This window comes from Pan troglodytes, chromosome 6 (assembly GCF_028858775.2).
Source record: "Pan troglodytes isolate AG18354 chromosome 6, NHGRI_mPanTro3-v2.0_pri, whole genome shotgun sequence".
In the NCBI taxonomy this organism is placed as follows: Eukaryota; Metazoa; Chordata; class Mammalia; order Primates; family Hominidae; genus Pan; species Pan troglodytes.
The window spans coordinates 164,348,067-164,374,057 of record NC_072404.2 but is presented as its reverse complement, the minus strand read 5'-3'; the positions used below and the strand labels follow the sequence as shown (position 1 = coordinate 164,374,057).

The 25,991-nt window shown below is 50.7% G+C and overlaps 1 protein-coding gene across 1 annotated transcript in view; it reads right to left on the bottom strand.

Moving 5' to 3' along the window:
* ZNF282 (zinc finger protein 282) overlaps window positions 1–25,435 on the bottom strand; it is a 31,104-nt gene extending 5,669 nt beyond the window's left edge. Inside the window, exons 1-7 of the mRNA XM_001166690.8 lie at window positions 25,146–25,435; window positions 22,151–22,570; window positions 14,085–14,211; window positions 13,422–13,541; window positions 10,116–10,235; window positions 8,349–8,462; window positions 7,005–7,118 (exon numbers count right to left, since the gene is read on the bottom strand). Coding sequence (XP_001166690.3) covers window positions 7,005–7,118; window positions 8,349–8,462; window positions 10,116–10,235; window positions 13,422–13,541; window positions 14,085–14,211; window positions 22,151–22,570; window positions 25,146–25,310 — 1,180 coding nt within the window. The 5' untranslated portion in view covers window positions 25,311–25,435. The remainder of the gene's footprint in view (window positions 1–7,004; window positions 7,119–8,348; window positions 8,463–10,115; window positions 10,236–13,421; window positions 13,542–14,084; window positions 14,212–22,150; window positions 22,571–25,145) is intronic.
* Between the last annotated feature and the right edge of the window lie 556 nt (window positions 25,436–25,991).

Below are 25,991 nucleotides of genomic sequence, written 5' to 3'. Positions count from 1 at the left end.
CATGCTGAGTCTTTGAATCAACTAAGCCTGAACCTGACCTACCTTAGGACTTCCAGTTACGTAAGAGAAGAAATTTCTTTATTCTTTTTTTTTCTTTTGGAGACGGAGTCTGGCTCAGTTGCGCAGGCTGGAGTGCAGTGGCGCGATCTCAGCTCACTGCAAGCTCCGCCTCCTGGGTTCACGCCATTCTCCTGCCTCAGCTTCCCGAGTAGCTGGGACTACAGGTGCCCACCACGACTACGCCAGGCTAATTTTTTTGTATTTTTAGTAGAGACAGGGTTTCACCGTGTTAGCCAGGATGGTCTCGATCTCCTGACCTCATGATCCGCCCGTCTCGGCCTCCCAAAGTGCTGGGATTACAGGCGTGAGCCACCGTGCCCGGCTTCTTTATTCTTTAAGGCAGTTTGAATCAGGGTTCTAAAGTAGTTGGGAGCATCTGACCCGAGACAATGGTCTAGTTATCTCCGACCTTAAAAGAACCCCCTCCCTAGGCCCATGTGGCCCCTGCCCCAGCTCCTCACATGTCATTTCTGTTCCTTTTCATAGTAAGACTCATCAAGAGTCACTGCGCTTGCCCTTACCACTTCTTCACCTCCCATTCTTTTTAGATGATTCCAATCAGGCATGCACCCTTGCCATTCCACTAAAAAACTTTTTCGTTTTTGAGACCAAGTCTTGCTCTGTTGCCCAGGCTGGAGTGCAGTGACACAATCTCTGCTCACTGCAACCTCCACCTCCCAGGTTCAAGCGATTCTCTTGCCTCAGCCTCCCAAGTATCTGGGATTACAGGTGCCTGCCACCATGCCTGGCTCATTTTTGTATTTTTAGTAGAGACAGGGTCTCTCCATGTTGGCCAGGCTGGTCTCGAACTCCCGACCTCAAATGATCCACCTGCCTCGGCCTCCCAAAGTGCTGAGATTACAGGTGTGAGCCACCACACCCAACCTCCATTGAAAAACTTTTGCCGAGATCACCAACAATATCCAACCTGCCAAATCCCCCAGCCTCTTCCCTGTCCTGCATATGCAACCACTCATGGGTGTCTGACATAGTTAACCCTCCCCAAGAGATTCTCTTCTCCCAGCCTCTGTAACACCTTGCTCCTCTGGTTTTCTGCCATGCTCAGAGCTAAGATCTCTTTAATTCTTTGTTTACACTGTCCCTAGAACTCATATAGTCCTCAACAACCTAAGTGTAATAACTTGACTGGCCTTTGTCCCTGGTTCCTGGGAAGGAGCCTCTAAATCTCTGGATTTCCCGAGTGACAGGGGTGCCTTTGTTATTTATGGTGGGATCTTAGAGAGTTTAAGCTAAGGAGATGACAAAGGATGGGGCTGCCATGCTGAAAAGACCAAGCACGTGACTAAAGGTTTAGGGTTTGAGGCCCAACCTCCAGGGAGGGAAAGGGGCTGGAGACTGAGCTGAACCTCGTGGCTAATGATTCAATCAATCATATCTATATAAAGAAGCCCCAACAGAAACTCGGAACGCCAAAGCTCAGCGAACTTCCCTGGTTGGCAATGCTCTGCATATTTTCACACGTTGACATGCTGGGAGGGTGACACATCCTGACTCCACAGGGAGGGAACAATGGAAATTTCAGGCTTAGGACCGTCCCAGACCTAGCCTTATGGGTCTCCTTTTGGCTAGCTCTGATTTGAATCCTTTTGCTGTGATAAAACTGTAATGATATATATAGCACTTTCCTGAGTTCTATGAGTCATTCTAGCAAATTATGACAGGGTGATGGGAAGCCCAGAATTTGTAGCCAGCTGGTCAGAAGTGAGGGTGGCCTAGAACCCCCAAATTTGCGGCTGGTGTCTGAAGAGAGAACGGTCCTGTGGAGGCATGAGCCCTCAACCTGTGAGGTTTGGCCAATTCCAGGTCGCTGATGTTGGAAGTCACTGCAACCTGTAACTCCCAAATCAGTCTATCCCCAAGCTCTCTCTTGAACTTCAGACTCCTATATTCACCTACTTGATCTGCTACTTGAGTGTCACCTCAAATTTTAATAGGTCCAAACTAGAACCAGCAACACAGGTTCTTTTCCAGGGCTTGGCACTTCAGCAAACAGTACTACCGTTCACCCACTTCTGTAGGACCCAGACCCAGGAGTCAGTCTTGATTCCACAGCCCCCATAGGCAACCCATGAGTGACACTCTCAAAGTGCATCTGAATCTGTCCTTTCTCTCCCTGTGCACTGCTGCTACCCCAGCTCTGACCACCAGCATCTCTCCACCTGGTCTGCATCAAATGCATGAGCCTCAGACATGGCTCCGCACCCCCCGCCAATCCACTCCTGAAATCCTATAAAAACGTAAACCAGATCATGTCCGATTTCATACCCTTTATTAGTCTCTCTCTCTCTCTTTTTTTTTTTTTTTTGTTCTGAGACAGGGTCTCGCTTTGTTACCCAGGCTGGATGCAGTGGCATGATCTCACTGCAACTTTCGCCTCCTGGGTTCAAGGGATTCTCATGCCTCAGCCTCCCGAGCAGCTGGGATTACAGGTGCCCGCCATGACACCCGGCCTAGTCTCCTTTCTTGTAAGAATAAAATCCAAACTCTAACTGGGCCCATAGGTCATACATGCTCAGGTGCCTCAGTCTACGGCTCCATCCTCCTCCCCAAAGCCTCCATGGCCCTGCCTTCACTTCCCTCTTCTTGGTCTTCTCTTCCCCCTGCAACCCCACGGCCGGCTCCTTCCCACTGCCAAGGGCACACTCAGTCAGGCACCGCTTCCCCTTGGAGGCCTTTCCTGACCACTCTGCCCTTGCTCTGCCTCATGTCCACACTCCTTCCTGTTCTCCCTGCCATTGTTCTCAGAGCATTGCTGCATCCTGGCTTTACCTTGCCTGCTTGCTGGCCTGCTTATTCATCCTCTTCCCACAAAAGAAAAGGTCTTTCTTCACTGCCAATTTTTTTTTTTTGAGACAGAGCCTTACTCTGCCACCCAGGCTGTAGTGCAGGGGCGCAATCTTGGCTCACTGCAACCTCCGCCTCCCGGATTCAAGCAATTCTCCTGCCTTAGCCTCCCAAGTAGCTGGAGTTACAGGTGCCCACCACCACTCCTGGCTAGTTGTTTTTTGTTTGTCTGTTTGTTTGTTTTTTGTATTTTTAGTAGAGACGGAGTTTCACCATGTTGGCCAGGCTGGTCTGGAACTCCTGACCTCAGGTGATCCAACTGCCTTGGCCTCCCAAAGTGCCGGGATTACAGGCCTGAGCTACCACACCTGGCCCTTCACTGCTTATTCTAAGTGCTTACAATACTGTGTAACACATAGCAGGCATTAAGTAAATACCTGCTAAAAAAATATCAACTATGAAAGGTTGGAACCACTGTTTTAACCCACTGTAGTGAATAATGTGGGAATTTCAAAAGGGTGCTTTCACGTCATATTCTGTGGGTGTTGGCATCTGGGAATGGTGGCCCAGCTTCAGGATCTTTACCACCTCTCACTCCGGAAGCACCTTTTAGCCACTGCACTCCAGAGTCCTAGCTACGCTTCCTGCTTCAGTGGAGGCATTGATGTACATTAACTTTGGGCAAACTGAATCTTCTTCTTGTCTTACACTAACATGCTGAGAGCAGAGACTCAGTATACACTCATTAATAAATAAATTCAGGAGTCCCTTTTACAAGACTGTAATATCCAATTGGGTTGAGGTCTGCCTTTGAGTCAAACGGATACCAGTTATTTCCCTCTTACATATCCCAGGGCTGGAGAATGAAGTTGGCAGGGACAGGTATCCCGTGTCTGCACTGTGTTCTCTACCCTGACTCTTCTCCCCTCCATCCCCTTTCCAGAAGACTCTTCCACATAATAGCATGTCTACCATCTGGCTGTCCCTGGCAACCACAATACTAGGTTGGTTTTAAACATCAAAGAAACCACAGATGACAGGCCAGTGTCAAATTCCAACACTGATAAATAGGAAGCAGGCTCACTTTGGGAGAAAGAACAGAGGTTCTGATAAGAGGCTGTCGTGACTGGGCAGGCAAGAGAACCATTTCCAGATACTCCTATCTCCTAAATTCTGTGCATTTCCTCCCAAATGCTAGGGTTCAAAGGTCCTTCAAATATAAAATAACATGGGCTGGGCCTGGTGGCTCCTGCCTGTAATCCCAGAGCTTTGGGAGGCCCAGGTGGGAGGATTGCTTGAGGCCAGAAGTTCAGACCAGCGTGGGTAATATAGCAAGACCCTATCTCTACAAAACATTTTTAAAAATTACTGAGGCACAGTGGTGCATGCCTGTAGTCCCAGCTATTTGGGAGGCTGAGGCAGGAGCATCACTTGAACCTAGGAGATGGAGGCTGCAGTGAGCCAGGATCACACCACTGCACTCCAGCCTGAGCGGCAGAGTGAGACCCTGTCTTTAAACAAACAAAAAAAAGATAAAACAACATGAGGCAAATCATTCTATGATATCCAAACTTAAGTAGGAAAATGGTGGGGTCCTTTGCAAATCCTTGCAAGTTCTCTATGGGCCTTCCTAGACTGCTTTCCACACAGCACAAGTCCCCAAGAACAGGCTCCTCTAGGCCCACATGCTCCTAGCCAACTGGGAAGAATCAGAAGACAGCATTGAGGGATAAGGAAGGGTTTGGGCAGAATTTCCTGGCCCCAGGTCAGATGCACTAGTTCCTATGCCTTCGGGCCAGGGCTAGCAATGGCAGCCTACCAGCTGTGGAGGAAGAGATGGAGCTGGCTTTCTTCCGGTGCTCACCGCCAGTTTCCTGGCTTCCCCCATCTCATCCCACCAAGCCAGCAGTTACACAGAGGACCGCTTTCAGTTCTACTTGAAATAAGGACATACGTTGTTCCTATCTCGTTCCTGCCAATTCCTCCAGGCCCACACTGGCTCTTCTAGAACTAAGTTGTCTTATAGAGAGTGTGATCCGCTTGCCTGAGTTTGAAATGGCTGTTCAGAACCAGAAACAACCCATGTCCTCCGCTCTTACGTGAAGTTTAAGCTCCTTCAAGATGTCAGCACTGGGCACTATGGCTCATGCCTGTAATCCCAGCACTTTGAGAGGCCAAGGTGGGCAGATCACCTGAGGTCAGGAGTTCGAGACCAGCCTGGCCAACATGGTGCAACCTCGTCTCTACTAAAAATTCAAAAATTAGCCAGGCATGGTGGCACGCACCTGTAATCCCAGCTACTCGGGAGGCTGAGGTGGAAGAATTGCTGGAACCCAGTAGGCGGAGGTTGTGGTAAGCCTAGATCGCACCACTGCGCTCCAGCCTGGGCGGCAGAGTGAGACTCTGTCTCAAAAAAAAAAAAAAAAAAAAAAAATATCAGGAAATATGGACAGGGAACACACATGCAGCTATTCTGTTAACCCTTTGACCAGCCAGAAGACACTAGGTCAGCCATGTTGAGGGCAAGGGGATGGTACTGGGTTTTAGCGAGGAATATTAGCCTGAGCTAAGAATGTTCAACAATCCATAAACAGGCCGGGCGCGGTGGCTCACGCCTGTAATCCCAGCACTTTGGGAGGCCGAGGCGGGCGGATCACGAGGTCAGGAGATCGAGACCATCCTGGCTAACACGGTGAAACCCCGTCTCTACTAAAAATACAAAAAATTAGCCGGGCGCGGTAGCGGGCGCCTGTAGTCCCAGCTACTCGGGAGGCTGAGGCAGGAGAATGGCGTGAACCCGGGAGGCGGAGCTTGCAGTGAGCCGAGATCGCGCCACTGCACTCCAGCCTGGGCGACAGAGCGAGACTCCGTCTCAAAAAAAAAAAAAAAAAAAAAAAAAAAAAATCCATAAACGTATGCCTAGGGTCATAGGTCAATAACGGAGCTTCAGAAAGACCCAAGAGACCCAAGTCTGGTGAGACATTTGGTTCCATACCTGTTGGGAAAACAATCCTCCCTTTCTCTTTGAGCTTCAGTGTGTTCATCAGTGACTCCGGGATGGTAGCTCAGGGATGCCTGGGGTACTTCTTCTAGTGTTTTTTGTTTTTCTTTCAGGTTTTTTTGAGACAGGATCTCGCTCTCGCCCAGGCTGGAGTGCAGTGGTGCAAGCATGGCTCATTGCAGCCATGACCTCCCAGGCTCAAGCGATCCTCTCACCTCAGCCTCCAGAGTAGCTGGGACCACAGGCATAAGTCACCACGCCTGGCTAATTTGTTAATTTTTTTGTAGGCCCTGTGGGTCTCACTATGTTACCCAGGCTAGTTTCAAACTCCTGAGCTCAAGAGATCCTTCCACCTCAGCCTCCCAAAGTGCTGGGATCATGGGTGTGAGCCACCGTGTGCAGCCTGGCTAGTGTCTTCCAGCATGTGAGCCACCTGCTGCTGTCAACTGCCTCGGGCACACTGGCTCAGCAATCTCCCGGCCCCTCTCCCTTCCTCCCCTCCCTGCCATAAAGGGTTAAATTGTGCCCTCCCCCCTCCCCCACCAAATATGTTGAAGTCCTAACCCCCAGGACTTCAGAATGTGACCTTATTTGGAAACGGGGTCATTGCAGACGTAGTTAGTTAAGATGAGGTCATACTAGAGTAGGGAGGCCCTGATCCAATATGACTGGTGTCTTTATAAGATGGCATGTGAGGACAGACACAAGGGAACACCATGTGACAACAGAGGCTTGCGGCAACGCATCTACAAGCCAAGGAGTGCCAGAGGTTCCCGGCACCCAGCAGAAGCTGGGAGAGGCGAGGGAGGAATCCCATACAGACTTCAGAGGAAGTCTGGAGCAAGGCCCAGCCCACCCCTTGATTTTGGACTTTCAACCTGTGGAACTGTGAGAGAATAAATTTCTATTGTTGAAGCTGCCCAGCCTGTGGTACCCTGTTATGACAGTCCCGGGGAGCTAATACAATATCACACTCCAAAAAGAATGGGAGTGCTTTGGTGCAGAACTTTGAAACGCTGCCATCAACAGAACATCACCCTACGAGGGGTGAGCTGAGAAGAGGACCAGCCCTCGTCCACGCCTCAGCTGTACAGCTCCAGAGAAGAAACCCCAGGGTCTAGGTGGGGACGTTACTCACTAGGGCCAGAGTCTAATCCAAGCTCTCCGTCCATTGAGTCGCGTGGTCCCCATGGGTATGGCTGCTCCTCCTGCTTGATCCATGACAAAATGTCATGTGCTGAGATGAGAGACTCTGTTGTCATGGAAAGAAGGCAGTCTTAGATTTTGTTCAGTTCCACTCGGCCCTCCCATCAAAGGTTTGAAAACCATCCCATGCGGTGGCTGCAACCTGCAGGGCATGTTTTGGTATCGGTGTTGCATTTCCAGGCCATCCTCCTTACCCTCATAAGCCCCTTCCTAAATGGACTCTCACTGCTCGCTGCATTTCAAGTTGGCCAGAAGGAGGCTTAGCCCAAGGTCTGTGCAGTGGCAGGGCCGGGATTAAAACCCAGATCTCCCAGCTCTGCCACTTAGCCCCAGAGGAACCCATGGGGCCAGGACAGGCCAGAAGAAAGCCCCAGATAACGGCCCTCAGGGCCATGGCTAACAGGTATGATTTAGAAACCAGCGATGGCAGAGGCCGCAACCAGAGGTCACTGATAAGAACCACAGTGAAGCAGGAAGGCCCCGCTTTCCCTCTGCCCTGGGTCCCCTCAATTTCTCTGTGGTGAAGTTGACAAAGTACGAGGAATCCTAGATTCAACTTCTCATCCTCTCTCCCTGGTATGGTGGGTAGGATGAGACTTGTGTCCTAACTACCAGGCAATGACACTGGACTTCTCAGCTCTGCAATCACATGGACACACACATAGGTCGTGGGCAGGTGGGGCTTCCATTGTTCTTTTATGCCTCCCTGAATGCCTAGACCCTCCCTACAAGTTTCTTGGGAAACTTCTAACTAGTATTCACTCAAGAGAAATTCCAGAAAATGTAAATGATTTTCTGACACAGAAATATATGCAGCTTTTAGACGCTTTTTGGTTGTTTTTATTGTTCAAAAATCAGTGCTGAATGGCCGGACGCGGTGGCTCCTGCCTGTAATCCCAGCACTTTGGGAGGCTGAGGCGGGCAGATCATTTGAGGCCAGGAGTTCAGAACCAGCCTGACCAACATGGTGAAACCCCATCTCTACTAAAAATACAAAAAATGAGCCAGGTGTGGTGGCACATGCCTGTAATCTCAGCTACTCAGGAGGCTGAGGCAGGAGAATCGCTTAAACCCGGGAAACGGAGGTTGCGGTGAGCTGAGATCACACCACTGCACTCCAGCCTGAACAACAGAGCAAGACTCCGTCTCAAAAAACAAAAAATCAGTGCTGAAGTAATTTTAGTATCAGCTGCATAAACACAATAAATTATTAATTTAATGATTCCTTTTGAAAAACACTTGTTGCTCTCAATATTCATTCTGACCTTGTTCTCACCTGAATTGGGATCCGTGGGAATATCTCTGTCTGCCAAATCCTGCTGATCCCACACGCACTGATGCTCCTCCTGTTTAATCCGGGACAAGAGGTCCTGGGCAGAAATTGGGGAGTCTACTCGCGGGAACAAGAGCGGCAAAGGTGTTAGAAGATGCGAAATCTCCTGCAAGTTTGTGTTTTGAGTAAATCTCTGATTTCATGCAATTATCTCTTTCCCCTAAACATCAGGTACAATCACATAAGTCTCATTAACTAAAGGTTGAAGTCAGCTTGGCCCCAATTAACGGAGCTTTTGCTGCAAATAAGAGGATGCTGCAGGGGAGTAACATTACAGTCTTTAAGAAAGAGCCTTTCTGTGCTGCAGGAACTTAAATCTCCTTAGAACGAGGTTCCCATTCTGGTGCTGAGACCACCACAGAAAGAGGTATTTCCTCTGGAAAGATGAAAACTTCCAGAAAGCCTCTTTTTTTAAATTATATATTGACAAATTATAGTTGTATATATTTATGGGGTATAAAGTAATGTTACAAGAAGTCTTTAAATCTTTTGAATGGGATTTTTCTAAGATGTAAGAAAAATACCCTATATTCTCTTTCTTCTACAGAGTCTCTGAAACCTAATTTACCCCTTATTGTCTTCTTATCTCTTAAAGATCTCCTTAAAGATCCTAATACTGTGATGCTTTCAAGGGTCATGCCTGATGACAAGTGAACGGGCTTTCCTCTACCCAGACACTATAAGCACTTACCTATGGGTGTGAGGCTCTGACTAAGGGGGGGATGAGGTTTGTGGAGCTCTAACCTGTGGATAAGTAAAGGGCTACAGTATGTTAATATGTCTCATGATTGTTGATTTTATGTGTCAACTTGGCTCAGCCACGGTACCCAGATATTTGGTCAAACATTATTTAGCTGTTTCTATGAAGGTATATTTTTAGATGAGATTTGAACATGTAAGTCAGTAGACTTGAGTCAAGCAGATTGCCCTCTATGATGTGGGCGGGCCTCATCAACCAGCTGAAGGCCTAAGGGAAAAGACAGACCTCCCCCAAGGAAAAGGGAATTCTGCCTGCAGGCTCGAGCAGCCACATCAGCGATTCCCTGGGGCTCTAACCTGCTGGTCTGCCCTGTAAATTTTGGACTTGCCGGCCTCCACAATCACAAGCCAATTCCTTAAAATAAAATAAATCTCTCTTTTACACACACACCCTTACAGGTCCTGTTTCTCTGGAGAACTCTGATTGATACATACATCTGCTGTAACAGAGTTCTCACCTTCGACAGAGTCCAGCTGCAATGCCAGCTAAGAGGAGGTCCCTCACAGGACCGCAGGTATGTGGGTGCCTGGCACAGAGGTAGCAGCCCATAAATACTTGTTTAAAACAATGAAAGGCCTTCCTGGTCAGGGAACAACAGGTCTTCCTGACCTCCCTGTTCCCCCACCCATGAAGCCTTACACTTAGTACTTCTGCCAGGATATTGTTTCTAAAGGGAAAGATGGAATAGTTACAAACGGATAATATGAGGAAGAGAGGGAACAGAACACGCTGAGCCCAGGTGTACCAGCAAATTGTCAATGCTCTTTGCCACGTCTGTGTCTCCTGGAGGAATCCTGGCTCAGCCCAGCCCTGGATGCACAGCCCTTCCATTTCGAGCTCAGCCCTCTGGCCTGGCACATGTGACAGCTAACTCTGGGGGCTGGCAGACCATGCTAACCCTCTCCCCTCCCCTCCCCTCCCTGGTGTGGACGGCTGCTTGGCTCACTCACCGGTAATGGATTCCGTGGGGATGGCTCTTTCCTCCAGGCCCCGCTGACCCCGGACACACAGGGTGTCCTCACGCTTCACCTGGGAGGACGCATCCTGCGCAGGCACCAGGGGCTCTGCTCCTGGGGACAGAGAATGACATTGCTTTGTGTCTTTTTTTCTGCAGGCACTAGGAGCTCTGCTCCTGAGGACAGAGAATGACATTGCTTTGTGTCTTTTTTTCTGCAGGCACTAGGAGCTCTGCTCCTGGGAACAGAGAATGACGTTGCTTTGTGTCTTTTTTTCTGCATGCTGGTCACCAGGACATTCTGGGCTCAGAAGCATGGCTGACAGCACTTGCCAGGGGAGAAGACAGGGGTCTCGGGTTCCTATTGGAGCCATGGGGGACCCTGAGGAGCAGAAGGTCTCAGGAGCAGAGAGGAAGCCGACATTCAAGAAAAAGGGCTAGGCAAGCAGCAAAATGAGGGGTGATGACACTGAAGAGAGAATTCAGAAACAACCTAGAGCTGTGTAACTGGCTGGGTCCTAATCAGGACTGGGCCACAAGTTGGACCTCTCTGTGGGAGTCATTAGTCCTTGTTTGTCACCCCAGTCAGAAAGAGCTGGCCAGGTTGAGGCCAGATGCACACACACGTGTATATATATGATTTGTGAGAAGCCGGGATGGGCAAAAAGGCACAACTAAGCTCTATTGTTGGACAGATAGTGCAGAACCTCCTTATACAGCCAGTCTCACTGTAGTCAGCAGGTTCTTGGAAACAGTGAGTTCAAGTGAAATGACACATAGCAGATCCTCGAATAACGTCATTTCCTTCTATGATGTTTAGTTATAACATTGATGAGAAAGAAAAATTGGTTGTGTTATATGTCACTTTAAAGCCACAGTTTCCGAGACCCTATCAATGACATTAATTGAGGACTCACTGTGCATAAAAGACAAGGACATAGCCTCTACACAGAAGCCCAGCATGCAGCAAACAGGGCCTTTTCTTCTGATGGCGCCCCCTGCTGCAAGAGGAGGCTCAGGCACCAGGAAAGAGAGAAGACAAACAATCTGAAGACTGGGATCCTGGCTTCAACTCTGCACCAACTCAGTGGATGAGTCATTTAGCCTCTCTGGGTTCCGGTCTACCCTTTTCATCTACAAAAAGGACACAGTGATCCCTGTTCTATCTCATGCTCAGTGATGGTTTGATAACCAACTGAAACTGTTGAGATTACAGTGATTCAAATGTAAAAAGCTACCCCATAAGACTAGGTGCTGTTACTACCGCTGCTGACCTTAAACTTCTGCAGTCCTTGATGAAGACAGGGAAGGAGCCATTTAGAGGAAATGCTCAGGACAGGCAAATTCATAGATACGGACAGTCGATTAGTGGTTCCCAGGGGCGGGGTGGGCGGGGGGGGGAGTAAAAGAGAGCAGGGAAGGACTGCTTGTGGCTGTGGGGTTTCTTTTTTTTTTTTTGAGACGGAGTCTGTCTCCCAGGCTGGAGTGCAGTGGTGCAATCTCGGCTCACTGCAAGCTCCGCCTCCCGGGTTCACGCCATCCTCCTGCCTCAGCCTCCCAAGCAGCTGGGACTGACTACAGGCGCCCACCACCATGCCCGGCTAATTTTTTGTGTTTTTAGTAGAGACAGGGTTTCACCATGTTAGCCAGACTGGTCTCGATCTCCTGACCTCGTGATTCGCCCTCCTCGGCCTCCCAAAGTGCTGGGATTACAGGCGTGAGCCACCGCGCCCGGCCTTTTTTTTTTTTTTTTTTTTTTTTGAGATGAAGTCTCCCTCTGTAGCCCAGGCTGGAGTGCAGTGACACAATCTTGGCTCACTGCAACCTCCACCTCCCGGGTTCCAGCGATTCTCCTGCCTCAGCCTCCCGAGTAGCTGGAATTACAGGTGCACACCACTGCGCCCGGCTAATTTTTTGTATTTTTTAGTAGGGACGGGGTTTCTCCTTGTTGGCCAGGATGGTCTTGAACTCCTGACCTCAGCTAATCCGCCCACCTCGGCCTCCCAAAGTGCTAGGATTACAGGCGTGAGCCACCGTGCCCTGCCGGGTGCGGGGTTTCTTATGGTAGAAATGTTCTGGAATTAGATAATGATTTTGGTTGCATGACTTTGTGAGCCACTGAATTGCATTCTTTAAAACAGTAAATGTTATGGTCTGTAAATCACATCTCAAAAAAAGGAAAGACTGGGAATGGGAGGAGGAGAGAGTGTGGCCTTGAGAGCTGCATTCTAAGATGAGTTTCAGGAAAATGTTCTCCGCTTAAAAACAAGGGAGGGCATGGTGGCTCACGCCTGTAATCCCAGCACTTTGGGAGGCCGAGGCGGGTGGATCACTTGAGGTCAGGAGTTCAAGACCAGCCTGGCCAACATGGTGAAACCCCGTCCCTACTAAAAATACAAAAATTAGCTGGGCGCGGTGGTGTATGCCTGTAGTCCCAGCTACTCGGGAGGCTGAGGTTGCAGTGAGGCTGAGGTTGCAGACTTGAATCTGGGAGACGGAGGTTGCAGTGAGCTGAGATTGCACCGCTGCATTCCAGCCTGAACCACAGAGTGAGACTCTGTCTCAAAGAAACAAAAAACAAAAAAACAAGGGAGGACAGAGGGCCCAGACAGGCAAAAGTTCCTCCAATGAGGTAGAGAACACAGTTTGAGCACCAGACTTCACCTAATCCAACAATGCTCAGGAAAGCTGACCCTGAGGAAAGATTTCCAAGGCAGAGGCAGGCCTAGAACCCTAGGGCCTTCCACCCTTTCCACCCCAGCAAGAGCTCATCAAGTGTGATGTGCTCGGGGGGCCCGATTTCCTCAGGCTTAAGATTCCTTCTTGAGTGAGGCAAGCGGCTTGCAGGGCGAGCCTGCAGGTGAGCCGCATGTGTCGGCCGAAGAATGAGGTGATGACGCTGTACGTTAGGCCAAGCAATAAGCGACGGGCCGGGGCGAAACCCCGCATGCGCCGCAGACTCCTTTTTCCCTCCTCTGTCAGCCTCTCTGAGCCCGGGCCTGGGGCGGTAGCATAAGCCTAAGCCCTTCCTCGTCTCTCCACCCAGCTTACTTGAGAGTCCAGAGCTACGCGGCTTTAACAAACCACACCACAAATATCCAGGGTGCTATTTTGAGCCCTGAGATCTCTTCCTGTAAGTGATCACCAAATTTCGACTCTGGCAGAACTGGCCCCTGGGAGCCACCCAAGACCCTCGCCCCATGGTGCACACACAGTGGCGCCCCGTGGCAGCAGTGTGCGGGAAGCCGGCTGTCCTCTCTCGCCCTTCCCTGGACCCCGCACTCTCTTCTGCTGCCATCACCTGCTTCGGGATCCATTGGGATTTCTCTCTCTTCGGGGTGGCGCTGCTCCCACACACAAGGTTCTTCCCTGGGCTCAGCCTGGACTGGAGCATCTGGCTTGGGGACTGAGCCCTCCGCGTCTGGAAGTGAGGAGGAGGGAGGGAAAGGCTGAGTGAAGTTGACCAACGCATCCAGCAAGGGGAAGGGAGAACTCTCCCCTACCCCATCTCCCCCTCTCCACCTGGGTGTCCCTCTTTGGCAGCAGTTACGCGAGTTAGGTGGGTAATCTCTTATGAAGAACCTTGAAAACGAGTCGATAGATGCCCAAATTTCAACTGTAGGAAGAGCTGGTCTCTGAAAGCCAACATCAGACCAGCTATGACTTACCGCGGGCTGCTGGGATGTGGTGCGTGGTGAGGTGCGAATGGTGCTGTTTTACTGTAATCCAACGTGGTAGTGGTGTAACGTTGAGTTCTATGGTAATGGGCCCTGTTACTGGGTTTTAATTTTTTATCCTATTGTAAACTGTTCTATCCTACTAGCATTATAAGCAAATGGTTTCCTGAGTTTCCATTACATAGAAATATGAAACAACCTGCCTAGGCGGTGCTAACGTGGACGAATAAGCATTTCACAACCCTCTGCAGAGATGGCTCACCAAAGAGGAGAGAAGGCGTCCTTACCCAGGGACATGAGGGTTTTGTAGTTCTCCTTAACAAGGTTGTTATAAAGCTCCTTCTGCCATTCGTCCAAGTTCTTCCACTCGTCTTCGGAGAAGTACACAGCAATGTCGACAAAAGTCACTGGAACCTAAGCCAACAAGCGGTTAATCTAGCGCCTCCTGCCTGTTCCTCCCCATCACCTCCCCTTCTCCTGCGGGCCACAAGACCCACTCCCCACCAAAGCCCGGCCTTTGCTCTCCGTGGCTCCCCAGTCCCCAATGTCCATCTCAGTGGAGTCAGTCCTCTCTGTCCCGGACCCTCTCATGCTTTCAATAACACGGATGGTCAACCCTGCCTTTTTAGAAAAAGCATTTAGCCACATCCATTGTTATTTCACTTTTAGGTCAACTGGATACCTGAGGGTAAAGAGTAGTCAATATGCTTCTTTTGGTATTCAGGGTGACAGAGGGGTAATGGGTTCTCAGAGTGGGTATCCGTGAGCCAAGTAGAGTAAAACCTGGTTACCAAACCTGTATTTCAGGTCAGGTCACCTCTGTGCACACAGTTACCTCTTTGTCAGCAAAGCATTTAAAATCTAAGGCCTGTGCTAAGGTTCAGGACCTTGGTCCACTTCGTTCACTACTCTATCTTGATCATCAAGGAGCATACAGTAGGGAATCAATAAATACTTGAGTGTGCTGCACAGCGAGTGCCAACACCAGGAAGCTCCACTGCGGCCCGAGTCGTCGCGTGGTGTCAGTCACTTGTCAGACTGATGACAAGTGTGTTCGGATCTGTTACAGAAAGCCGATTTCAGTTTGCAATCACTCACTTCAGCCACTCACCAGCACGACCTCAACTTGGACCAAATTGTCCAAAATCGTTTCACTTCCATGACTTTGATAACTGAACTTCCTCCTCTGGACACACAGCCTTCCCTCTTACCACTTTCACATTCCGACTGAACCAGCCTTTCACTCTCGGTCTGAAATCCGACCCCTCAATCCTCCCCCATCCCGTGATTACAGTCCATTCATCTACGTATCTGCATTTACAGGGCCAAAGCTGGCTTGTATGGCACCTTGGGGTGAGTTAGAAAAAGCAAAGTCAGGAGCACAGCTACCACTACTCAGCATGGTGAGTGGGCAGCACCTTTATGTAAGTTAGAAATGTCAGCCCTTTTACCAGGTGCTTGTAACTCTGAGAATGCCATGCACAGGTGCGATGTCTACACCTCAGTGCCATGGCCCCACCCCTATGGACTGACAACTCACTGTCCATCTTTACAATCAGAACTAGAATCTTTAACTACTGGACGTTCCACCAGATGCAGGAAAAGCCCCAACCTGGGAAAAGTAATACAGATCCCTTTCTTCATTTTATTTTTATTTTTATTTTTATTTATTTATTTTTTGAGACGGAGTCTCGCTGTCACCCAGACTGGAGTGCAGTGACGCGATACCAGCTCACTGCAACCTCTGCTTCCCAAGTTCAAGTGATTCTCCTGCCTCAGCCTCCCGAGTAGCTGGGATTACAGGCGCTTGCCACCACGCCCGGCTAATTTTTGTATTTTTAGTAGAGACAGGGTTTCGCCATATTGGCCAGGCTGGTCTCAAACTCCTGACCTTGTAATCCACCCACCTCAGCCTCCCAAATTGCTGGGATTACAGGGGTGAGCCACTGCACCTGGCCTCTTCATTTTGTTTTTTATTTTTATTTTTTTGAAACGGAGTCTCGCTCTGTCTCCAGGCTGGAGTGCAGTGGCACAGTCTTGGCTCACTGCAACCTCCGCCTCCCAGGTTCAAGCGATTCCCCTGCCTCAGCCTCCCCAGTAGCTGGGACTATAGGTGTGTGCCACCACGCCTGGCTAATTTTGTTGTTGTTGTTGTTGTTATTTTAGTAGAGACAGGGTTTCACCATGTTAGCCAGGATGGTCTAGATCTCCTGACCTCGTGATCCGCCTGCCTTGGCCTCCCCAAGTGTTGGTATTACAGGCGTGAGCCACCGCGCCCAGCCCCCTTTCTTCATTTTAATTCTCTGTTACTAGAACTCCGCAGATGACATCCACCACCAATTCATACCGCTGTCTCACAGCTGCTTCAGAAGCTTCTTGTTTGTCTCTTGCTGACACCTTGCTATGTTCTCCGGGAGGCTTGTTTCAAACATTTCATTCTCCCAGACCTTTAAGTGACCTCCCACATCTGTCTGTCTTTGATCTCAGGTAGACGCCGGCAAGCTCCTTTCTTGCCCCTCTCCTTGCAAATCCAAGGCCGCCGGTATGTGCCCTTCACCTCTTCCTCCACCTCCTGCCTGTGAAGCTTAATCTAAGTCATCAGTTTCTCCCTCTCTACTGGCTCCGTCCTTCAGGGTCATTCCAACCTCAGAAAAACCTTCCCTCAACACGCTGCTCCCTCAGGTCACTCTGCCCTCCCCATTCACTGGGAACATCCCAAGAGACACATTCTGTTTTTTCCTCTTCACCATCTATGCATTCTTTACCCCCTTAGATTCTGCCTCTGTACCCTCCATTCTCTGAAACCACACTCTGGAAGATCATCAGCGACCTTCTGTTGAAATCCTCAACAATTCTGACCTCTTCGAAAGGTCAAATCATCTTTCTAGAATTTTATCCTGCTTGGTTCCTGTAATTATGTTGCCTCCCGTCCATCTGGCACGTGTCTTTTTTACTTTTTCCTCTTCCTCCCCCAAGACCACGTGCCTCCCACCAACAGGTAAGTGAGCGAGCCATGCCGGAATCAGGCCCTCCAGCCCCAGTCAAACCTTCAGATAACTGCTGCCCCATTCAACAGCTTGACGGTAACCTCATGGGACTCTGAGCCAGACCCACTCACCTAAGCTGCTCCCCAGTTCCTGACCCACAGAAATGGTGAGATGATAAATAATTATTTTTTAGGCTGGGCTGCTACATTTTGAGGTAATCTGTTATACAGCAATAGGTAACTAACACAATAATCTACATAGTGTCTTCCTACAAATAAAATTAATTAATCCTCACAACTCCATGAAGTAAGCATATTATCATCTTCGTTTTATTGATAATAACCCTGAAACTCAGAGAAACCAGCTGGGAATTTACTGAATTGTTTATACTTCACTTCCTTCAAAAGAGGAATTAAGGAGGCTCAGAAACGACAAAAAATACATTTGACCAATGATAGGAAAATCAGTACAAGCAGGCCTCACGCAGTGGCTCAAGCCTATAATCCCAGCACTTTGGGAAGCCAAGGCAGGAAGACTGCTTGAGCCCAGAAGTTCAAGACCAGCCTCGGCAACATAGCAAGACCCTATCACTACAAAGAATAAAAATAAATAAAAAACTTAACTGGGTGTGGTGGCATGTGCCTGTAGTCCTAATTAATTGAGAGACTGAGGTGGAAGGATTGCTTGAGCCCAGGAGTTCAAAGCTGCGTGAGCTATGATTATATAACTGTACTCCAGCCTGGATGACAATGTGAGACCGTCCCAAAAAAACAAAAAACCAGTAAGTGGCAAAGTCAGGATTTAAACCCAAGTCCTCTGATTCCAGACCCCAAAGCCATTTCATTATTCTGTAAGAGCCCTTGTCAAGTCAAGTCTCCTCTAATGCCTAATGCAGCGCACAGAACACGCCACAGTGCCACACGAGGATATGCGCTGAGACACACAGAACAGACAAAAGAAAAGGGCAGTGTGTACGTAAATGCTGATTGTGCTAGACAAGCGACATATGCAAAACCATACTAAAAACCAGCCTCTGTGGCTGCAGTGCCAGGAAATGTTTTGCCGAGGAACCAGAGCCACGATTACAACTCAGTTCTGTGAAGCCTCAATGAGTAACGTCAAACAACTCCTCTGGCAAAGTCATTGGGGTGGTTGCCTCAGCAGACACGGAGACATACAAGACCCAGTCCCTGCCAGGAAGCTGTTAGCTCTCCAGCTGGAGAGAGGCACTCCACAAACATTTTTTGCATACCAGTCTAAGCCAGGTACCATTCCAGGCACAGGGATACAGCAGGCAACCGAGCAGAATTTACACTCTGGTTGGGGAAAACCAACCAAGAAGACAAAAAAAGCAATACTAAACTTAAGAATAATATCATAAGGCCAGGTGCAGTGGTTCACGCCTGTAATCCCAGCACTTTGGGAGGCTGAGGCGGATGGATCACTTGAGGTCAGGAGTTTGAGACCAGCCTGGACAACACGGTGAAACCCCGTCTCTACTAAAAAATACAAAAATTAGGCCAGGCACGGTGGCTCACACCTGTAATCCCAGCACTCTGGGAAGCCAAGGTGGGCAGATCACGAGGTCAGGAGTTCGAAACCAGCCTGACCAACATAGTGAAACCCCGTCTCTACTAAAAAAAAAAAATAGAAAAATTAGCCGGGTGTGGTGATGTGTGCCTGTAATCCCAGCTACTTGGGAGGCTGAGGCAGGAGAATGGTGTGAACCCGGGAGGCAGAGCTTACAGTGAGCCGAGTTCGCACCACTGCACTCCAGCTTGGGCAATAGAGCAAGACTCCGTCTCAAAAAAAAAAAGAAAAATTAGCCGGGCATGGTGGCACATGCCTGTTATTCCAGCTACTCGGGAGGCTGAGGCAGGAGAATCGCTTGAACCTGGGAGGCAGAAGTTGCAGTGAGCCGAGATTGTGCCACTGCACTCCAGCCTGGGCAAGACTCTGTCTCAAAAAAAAAAAAAAAAAGAAGCATATCTTAAATATTTAAGATGTCAATGGCAAAAGTGCTTTGTAGAAAATTCGAGTAAGGGCAGGGAGACGAGTGTGCTTGGGGGACGTGGTTCTTTCATATAGGATGGTTGTAGAAGGGCATGCTGATGAAGTGGCACCTCAGCAGACCCTGATGGAAGAGGAGGCGAGGACGGCCATGCAGATATTCAGGGCAGGAGCTTCTCAGTGGAGAGTCCCTGAGCTGAGGGCGCACGTGGTGTGCTGGCAGAACAGCACAGATGGGAGTGAGCAGGAGGGAGTGGATGCAGAGGAGGTCAGAGAGGCAGGGGAAGAGAGCGTGGGCCATAAACAGACATGGGCTTTTATTCTAATCAGATGGGAAGCCATTTGGGAGGTGTTTTTTGGGTTTTTTTTGAGACAGATTCTCACTCTGTCACCCAGGCTGGAGTGCAGTGGTAAGATCTCAGCTCACTGCAGCCTCTGCCTCCCAGGTTCAAGCAATTCTCCTGCCTCAGCCTCCTGAGTAGCTGGGATTACAGGTGCCTGCCACCATGCCCAGCTAATTTTTGTATTTTTAGTAGAGATGGGGTTTCACCATGTTGGCCAGGCTTGTCTTGAACTCCTGATCTCACGTGACCCACCTGCCCCGGCCTTCCAAAGTGCTGGGATTATGGGCGTGAGCCACCATGCCCAGCCATTTGGGAGGTTTAAGCAGAGGTGTGATGTGACTGCTTCACATTTTCAAAGGATCACTCTGGCTGCTGTGTTGAGATAGACTGTATGGGTGGGGGGACAAGGATGAAGACAATGAGACCCACCAGGAGGCCATGGCAAAAATCAGATGAAAGACCATGGTGCCTGGGACCAGACGATGGCGATGGGAGTGGAGGTGGTGAGGAGTGGCCAGGTTGTGGATATATTCTGAAGAAAAATCAGGGTATTTACTAATAGATTGGAAGTAGGGTGTGAGAAAGAGAGGAGACAAGTATGACTCCAAGGCTTTGGCCTGAGCACTTGAAAGGATGGAACCATCCGTCATCAACAGAGATGAGGACAACTTCAGGTAGAACAGGTCTCAGGCAGGCGACCCGCAGTTCACTTTGGACATGTTAAATCTAAGATTTACTGACATCCAAATGAATTAATAGGTGGGAATGTGGATCTGGCATTCCAGAAAGAAAGCTGGGCAATATATAGAAAGGGAGCAGGGGAGAGAAAGCATCTATTTGGGAGGTGACAGCATACAGATTGCTTTTAATAATGTGAGACTAGCTGGGCGCGGTGGCTCACGCCTGTAATCTCAGCACTTTGGGAGGCCGAGGCAGGTGGATCACCTGAGGTCAGGAGTTCGAGACCAGCCTGGCCAACATGGTGAAACCCCGTCTCCCCTAAAAATACAAAAAATTAGGTGGGCATGGTGGCAGATGCCTGTAATCCCACCTACTAGGGCGGCTGAGGCAGGAGAATCACTTGAACCCTGGAGGCAGAGGTTGCAGTGAGCCAAGATCACGTCACTGCACTCCAGTCTGGGCAACAGAGCAGGACTCTGTCTCAAAAAAATAAATAAATAATAAAGACTGTGAGACGGGATGCAGTCATGAGGGAGGAGAGTAAATAAAGAGCAAAAGGCCAAGACAGAGGTCTGGCCCACTCCATGCATTAGAAAGCTGGCCAAAGGAGGCAAAACTGGCAAACAATGAGACACTGCAGCTGGTGAGGTAGGAAAAGACTCAACAGAGAGAGGTGTCCCAGAAGCCACGGCAAGGGGTTTCAAGGAGAGAGTGGTCACCTACACACAATGCTGCTGACAGGACAGGGAGGATGAAGACTGAGAAGCAGCCACTGGCTGTAACACCACGGACATCATTAGTGAGCAAAGGCCTGATCAGAGTGCGTTCCAGAGAGAAAGATCCAGTTACCAATCAACTGGAATACTGAGAATAGAGGAACATGTTAAATGAGACCACAGGGGATGTAATCAGTGGAATCCAGACAGCGAGATGCAAAACAGGACAGATGGCCCAATTCCTTCCAGATAAACTGAAAGGAAAAATAATAGATGGAAGAGATGCCCGCAGATTAAAAAAGACTTAAGAGACATCTCAAACATAATGTGTGGACATTACTTGAATCCTAATTCAAACTAAAAAAATGTTTTTAAAAATTGAAACAACTGAAAATCTAATCACTGGCTAGATAGTGATCTAGGCTGAAACTTTTACTATGGTGGTGGTGGTAATAACATTGAGATTATCACTTAAAAAAAAAAGAGTCTTTACCTTTTGAGCTAATACTGACATATTTGCAAAGGAAATGACTAATGTCTGGGGTTTGCTTCAAAATAAAATGGGAGTGGGGAAGTGGGCAGGGATTTAGGTGAAACAAGACTGGCCAAGAGTTAGCAGCTAATGCAGCTGGAATTTGGATACATGGGGACCCATTATACTATTCTGTCTACTTTTATTTGAATATTCTATAATAAAGAGAAGGGGAAAAGGGAGGGAAGGAGAGAAAATGGGGAAGAAAGAATTGGAGATAACAAGTATAGACAACTCTTTCAAGGGGTTCTGCTCTAAAGAGGAGTGGAGAAATGAGGCACCAATGCAGGTAGATGCAGGGCCCAGGGAGCTTTTCTGTTAAAGACGGACAGCAGGACAGAACAGTCACATGCTGGTGGGAATAGCCCAGCAGAGGGGGGAGAGCTGATGACTCAGAGGAAAAGGAGAGAGATGCTGGGGTGACTTCCTGGGGTGGGCAGAGGACGTCAAGCCACAGGAACAAGGGAAAGCAGAGCCTGTGGCCACCGAGCAGCAGATGGAAGAACAAGCTGGCTGCATGTGGACGCCTCTTCTGGGTGACTCCGTTCTCTCAGTGAACTGAAAAGCAGCGCTGAGGATCCGGGAGGAAAGCAGGAGAGGGAACGGAGTAAGATACGGAGTGTGCATTCTGAACTTTAAGAAGGGCCCCCCTGAGGTCAGTGACCACGACTTGAAAGCAACTCCAGGCAGCCTGGTTTGATGTGCGACTCCAGCCACATTCCGGTGAGCATATACCAAGACAGCCAATGACACATGGTCACTGGTAGGTGTCAAGTGGGAAAACCAAGGAGTGAAGAGCTGCAGGAACTTGCAGACAACCAGACAACTCAAGGGTCTAGGAACAGCGAGAGCAAAGGCTCCCAGACAGAAATGCAGACTGTGGGGAATGAATGGAGTGAGCCTTGCTGGGGTAGAACGTCCAAGACCAGGTTGTTTCAGTGGAGACAGGCTTTAAGAAGACACTGAAATTGAATAATGGGGAGCCAGAGAAGTTTATGAGAAGGGCTGACAAAATGAAATCAAGAATTTTATGCACCTGTGCTGTTCCTCACCTCTATCCCTGCCCCAGGGACCACCACATACCTTGGGGGCCTCCCCCTTGCTGCCCGGGGGCAGCCGCAGGACCCAGAAGTTCCTGTTGCGCAGCAAGTTCTCCAAATTCTCCAGCCGCCTCTGCAGCAGCCCGTACTCCTGCAGCAGGGTCCCCAGCACGGCCCACTTGCTCTCCATGTGGTTCCCAAATTCCACGGCCGTCTTTTCGCAGTCGGCCAGCTTCTTCTCGGCTGTCCCCGTGCGCCCCTCCAGGTTCAGCAGCTGGCTGGCCTGGGCATCCACCTTCCTCTCCACAGCCTGAATGGCAGCCACCACAGTCCAGAGTGAGATCTCTGCTGTGGGCAACTGGGGCTCTCGCATCATGCGGTCGGGGAAGACAGGTGCCCTATCTGGAAAGGGTGGGAACTGAAAAGGCATCGGCCGCCGGGCGTCCATGTCCCATTCTTGAGCCTGTATGCAGAGGGAGAAAGCGACAACCCAGGATGAGACCTTGTGTGAGCCGGGGAAGTCAGCTGGGAACAGGGGTCAACTAATCAGATGCTACATGTTGTCTTTCTTCTGCCAGGCCCCCGTAACTCAGGATACACTAACACCCCCAGCAACAGCTACCCACTCACCCACCCACCCAACTCAACACTCTCCCATCTCCTGCCTAGGTGAGTCAGGCTGGTCACTAGTTCACCCACATAGACCCTCAGCAAGTTAAGGCTGTGACCCCTGCCTAAAATGTCACAGGCCACTTTCTTTGAATAGACCAACTGATTTCTTCAAGGGCTAGCCTTAATGACGAACTTTGTATTTGCCTAGTGTTTTATGTTTCCGAGAACTTTGATGAGTTACCTGACGCTAATCTTCCCAGCAATCTCTCAGCAGGTTAGGGCAAGAATGATGATCTCTGCCTTAAAGATGATGAAACTGAAGCACAGGGAGGCAGCTGGTCACTCCGCAGCGCCTCCCTGCACTGCCAGCTGGGGCAGCTCTAGATGCTGCAGGTAACAAAAAACACATTCCTGGCCAGGTGCAGTGGCTGACACCTTCCCAGCACTTTGGGAGGCCAAGGCAGGCAGCTCACTTGAGGTCAGGAGTTCAAGACCAGCCTGGCCAATATGGCGAAACCCTGTCTCTACTAAAAACACAAAAATTAGCCGGGTGTGGTGGTGGGCTCCTGTAATCCCAGCTACTTGGGAGGCTGAGGCAGGAGAATCACTTGAACCTGGGAAGCGGAGGTTGCAGTGAGCCGAGATGGTGCCACTGCACTCCAGCCTGGGCAACAGAGCAAGACTCCGTCTCGGAACAAACAAATAAACAACAAAAAAACCCACCACATTCCTACCAGGGCTGCAGTCAAGGAAAAGACCGGAGAGCCCAAGCTAGGGCAGAAAAGCAGCTTCCCCCCATATACAACTACTGTTTCATAAACATTTTCCAAATTGAAAATAGGTTCACTAAAAAAGGTCACTCATTAGAGGTGAAGAGGGGATGTCCCTCACACCCAAGAGGACCAAGAGAAACAAAAACTCCCCTGGGACCCCTCCTTGCTTCCTGGGGAAGGGGTGCCCCATGGCCTGGGGACTCCCCCTTTTATCTTCCAGCACAGAGCCCTCACCCCAGAAGGGTAAACTAATTGGTGCAATTGAGAGCTGAGACCTATGGCTAAGGGGGGCTGGTTGAGGCTGGTGACAGTTCACTGGTCATCTGGGACCTGGTGTCAGACTCAGGGCTCACTGGACCACATGGGCTGGCAGCCGACTCTCCTTCACACCTGGGACAGGAAGAGGTGTCATTTTCTGTCCTCCCGATGGCTGCAGAAAAGGCTCTCAGGCTAGGAAAAGGGGAGGCCTGCTGCTTGGGGTGATCTGGGCAGACCAGCCCCACTCTCTGACTCCGAGCAGCCCTGCTCCAGGGCAGCCCTGCTCCGGGACACAGCAGAGTGGAGAGCAGGGCCCTAGGACCGCCAGGCCCTGTAATACCAGTAAGAGGTGCTGGTGTTTCCATTGAAAGCACCCATTCCTCCATCACAGAGGCTCCACTCCGCCCTAGCCCACAGAAGGGGACAGAGTCCACAGTAGAAGTTAAGAAAGTCCCGGAGCCCAGTTTAGTTTTCTCGGGTTTGAAGCCCTAACCCTGAAAAGGATCAAACACAACACAGCAGCCCCTGGCTCCCTCGTTAGCACCTGGCTGAGAGCCGGGTGGTGAGCAGAGGGGCCCCTGAGCAGCCCAGCCCCAGGGTGGGCCCAGAGACTCTTCCCTGGGCAAGCTTTCAGGCCTCTCTGAGGATCCACCTCCCCTGGTTTTATACCCAATTCTGGAGCACCGGTTCTGCCCACGGAGATCATCGATGGAGCCTGAAGAAATGCCTGGTGCTACTCTCACCCGGCAGAGACCCTGAGCTCTGGGACGAGGCAAGGGCTCAGGAGTCTTAAAAGCTGCCCAGGCCATTCCAACATGAGGCCAAGTTTGTCAACCGCAGGAAAGACCCCGAAGTCACCTCTCCATGGCCCCCTCCCCGGATCACACCCGGTGCAGGGGGAGAGTGAATTACTCATTACACTTGGCGAAAGGTGGTAATCAAACATTTAAAAAATATCCCCGTCAAATTGGCCACCGTGTAAACACGAACGAGGCATTCACTTCTGCGTCCGGGCGGAAGCACTGCCCGCGAAGCTCTCCGCCGGCCGGGCGCAAAGGGAGCCCCAAGCCGGGGCTCAGCCATAGGGTCAGAGCTCCGCCAGGTCCCGGAAAGGACGGTCCCGGCCCCCGCCCCGCGGGGCCTCCGCACTTGGGCCCGGCGATCGCTGCTCCGCGCCGCGCGGGCCAGGCCTGCCCTTCCGGGCCTGCGTCGGGCCCGCTCCGTCCTGCCCGCCGCGCAGCCCGGCCGTGCCCCGCCCGCCTCGGGCCTCGCCTGGGCGCGGAAGCTGGGAGGGCGCCGCAAGGCTACCGGAGGACGGCGCGGCCCGGTCCCGCGGCCCAGCCCGCGCCCCGCCCCCACGGCAGCGCGGCCATGGCGCCGGCGGGGTTCTCCCACCTGCATGGGCGGCATTCCCTCGGCCATTTCCCCGCGCAGCGCCGGCTCCTGGTGGCAGACCTCCTCCGGGGGCAGAGCCTGGGCCCAGCTCCAGCTCCCGCTGTCCAGCCCCAGGCCCTGGATGCCCAGCTGCTGAGGCTGCGGCCGTGTTGACACAAACTGCATCCTGGGAGTGCTGTTCCCCGCTCGGGCCGGCCAGGGAGAAGAAGAACGTTTTCCAGGCGCCTTCCCCCTCTCCGGGGCCGGACAGCTCCATCTACAGCCCGTAGGAGCAAACAGTCCCCTTCGGCGGCGCTCCCCGCCCCTTGGCAGCCCGCGCGCCAGCCAATGGCCTCGGAGCTCCTGCCCGCCTGCGGGGACCTACCGGGGCCACTCCCGGACTGGGGTCGCCACCGCCCCAAAACTGAGAGGCGGCTGCCTCGCCCAGGGGTCAGGCCCCCTCAATCTGGGATGGCCGACTTTAAAGGCCCAAACTATGCGAGGACCTGGACTGTGGGCTTGATTACTGTTAATTCTGCAAATGTATTGGGCATCCCGGGAGAAAATAGTGCCTGACCCTTGTGAAAATTTTGCAGGAGTAATTCTGTCTTCAGACACTTTCTTCTGGCCTTCTGCCTTCCCTCACTCCTTTGCAGACTTTACCTCCCACTCCCCTTCTTCCCAATCCAGATTTACCTGGACCCATCCCAGAGCTTTTGCACTGTTATGGATGATAGAGAAGTGATTCATGTTAAGGTGTCAAAAGAGGGCTGAGCTCTTTCTCCCAGGTAAGGTGCGGTGCATTTTAACAGTGGCCTCTTCAAACACCTTGAAATTGGGTTGGGCGTGGTGCCTCACACCTGTAAT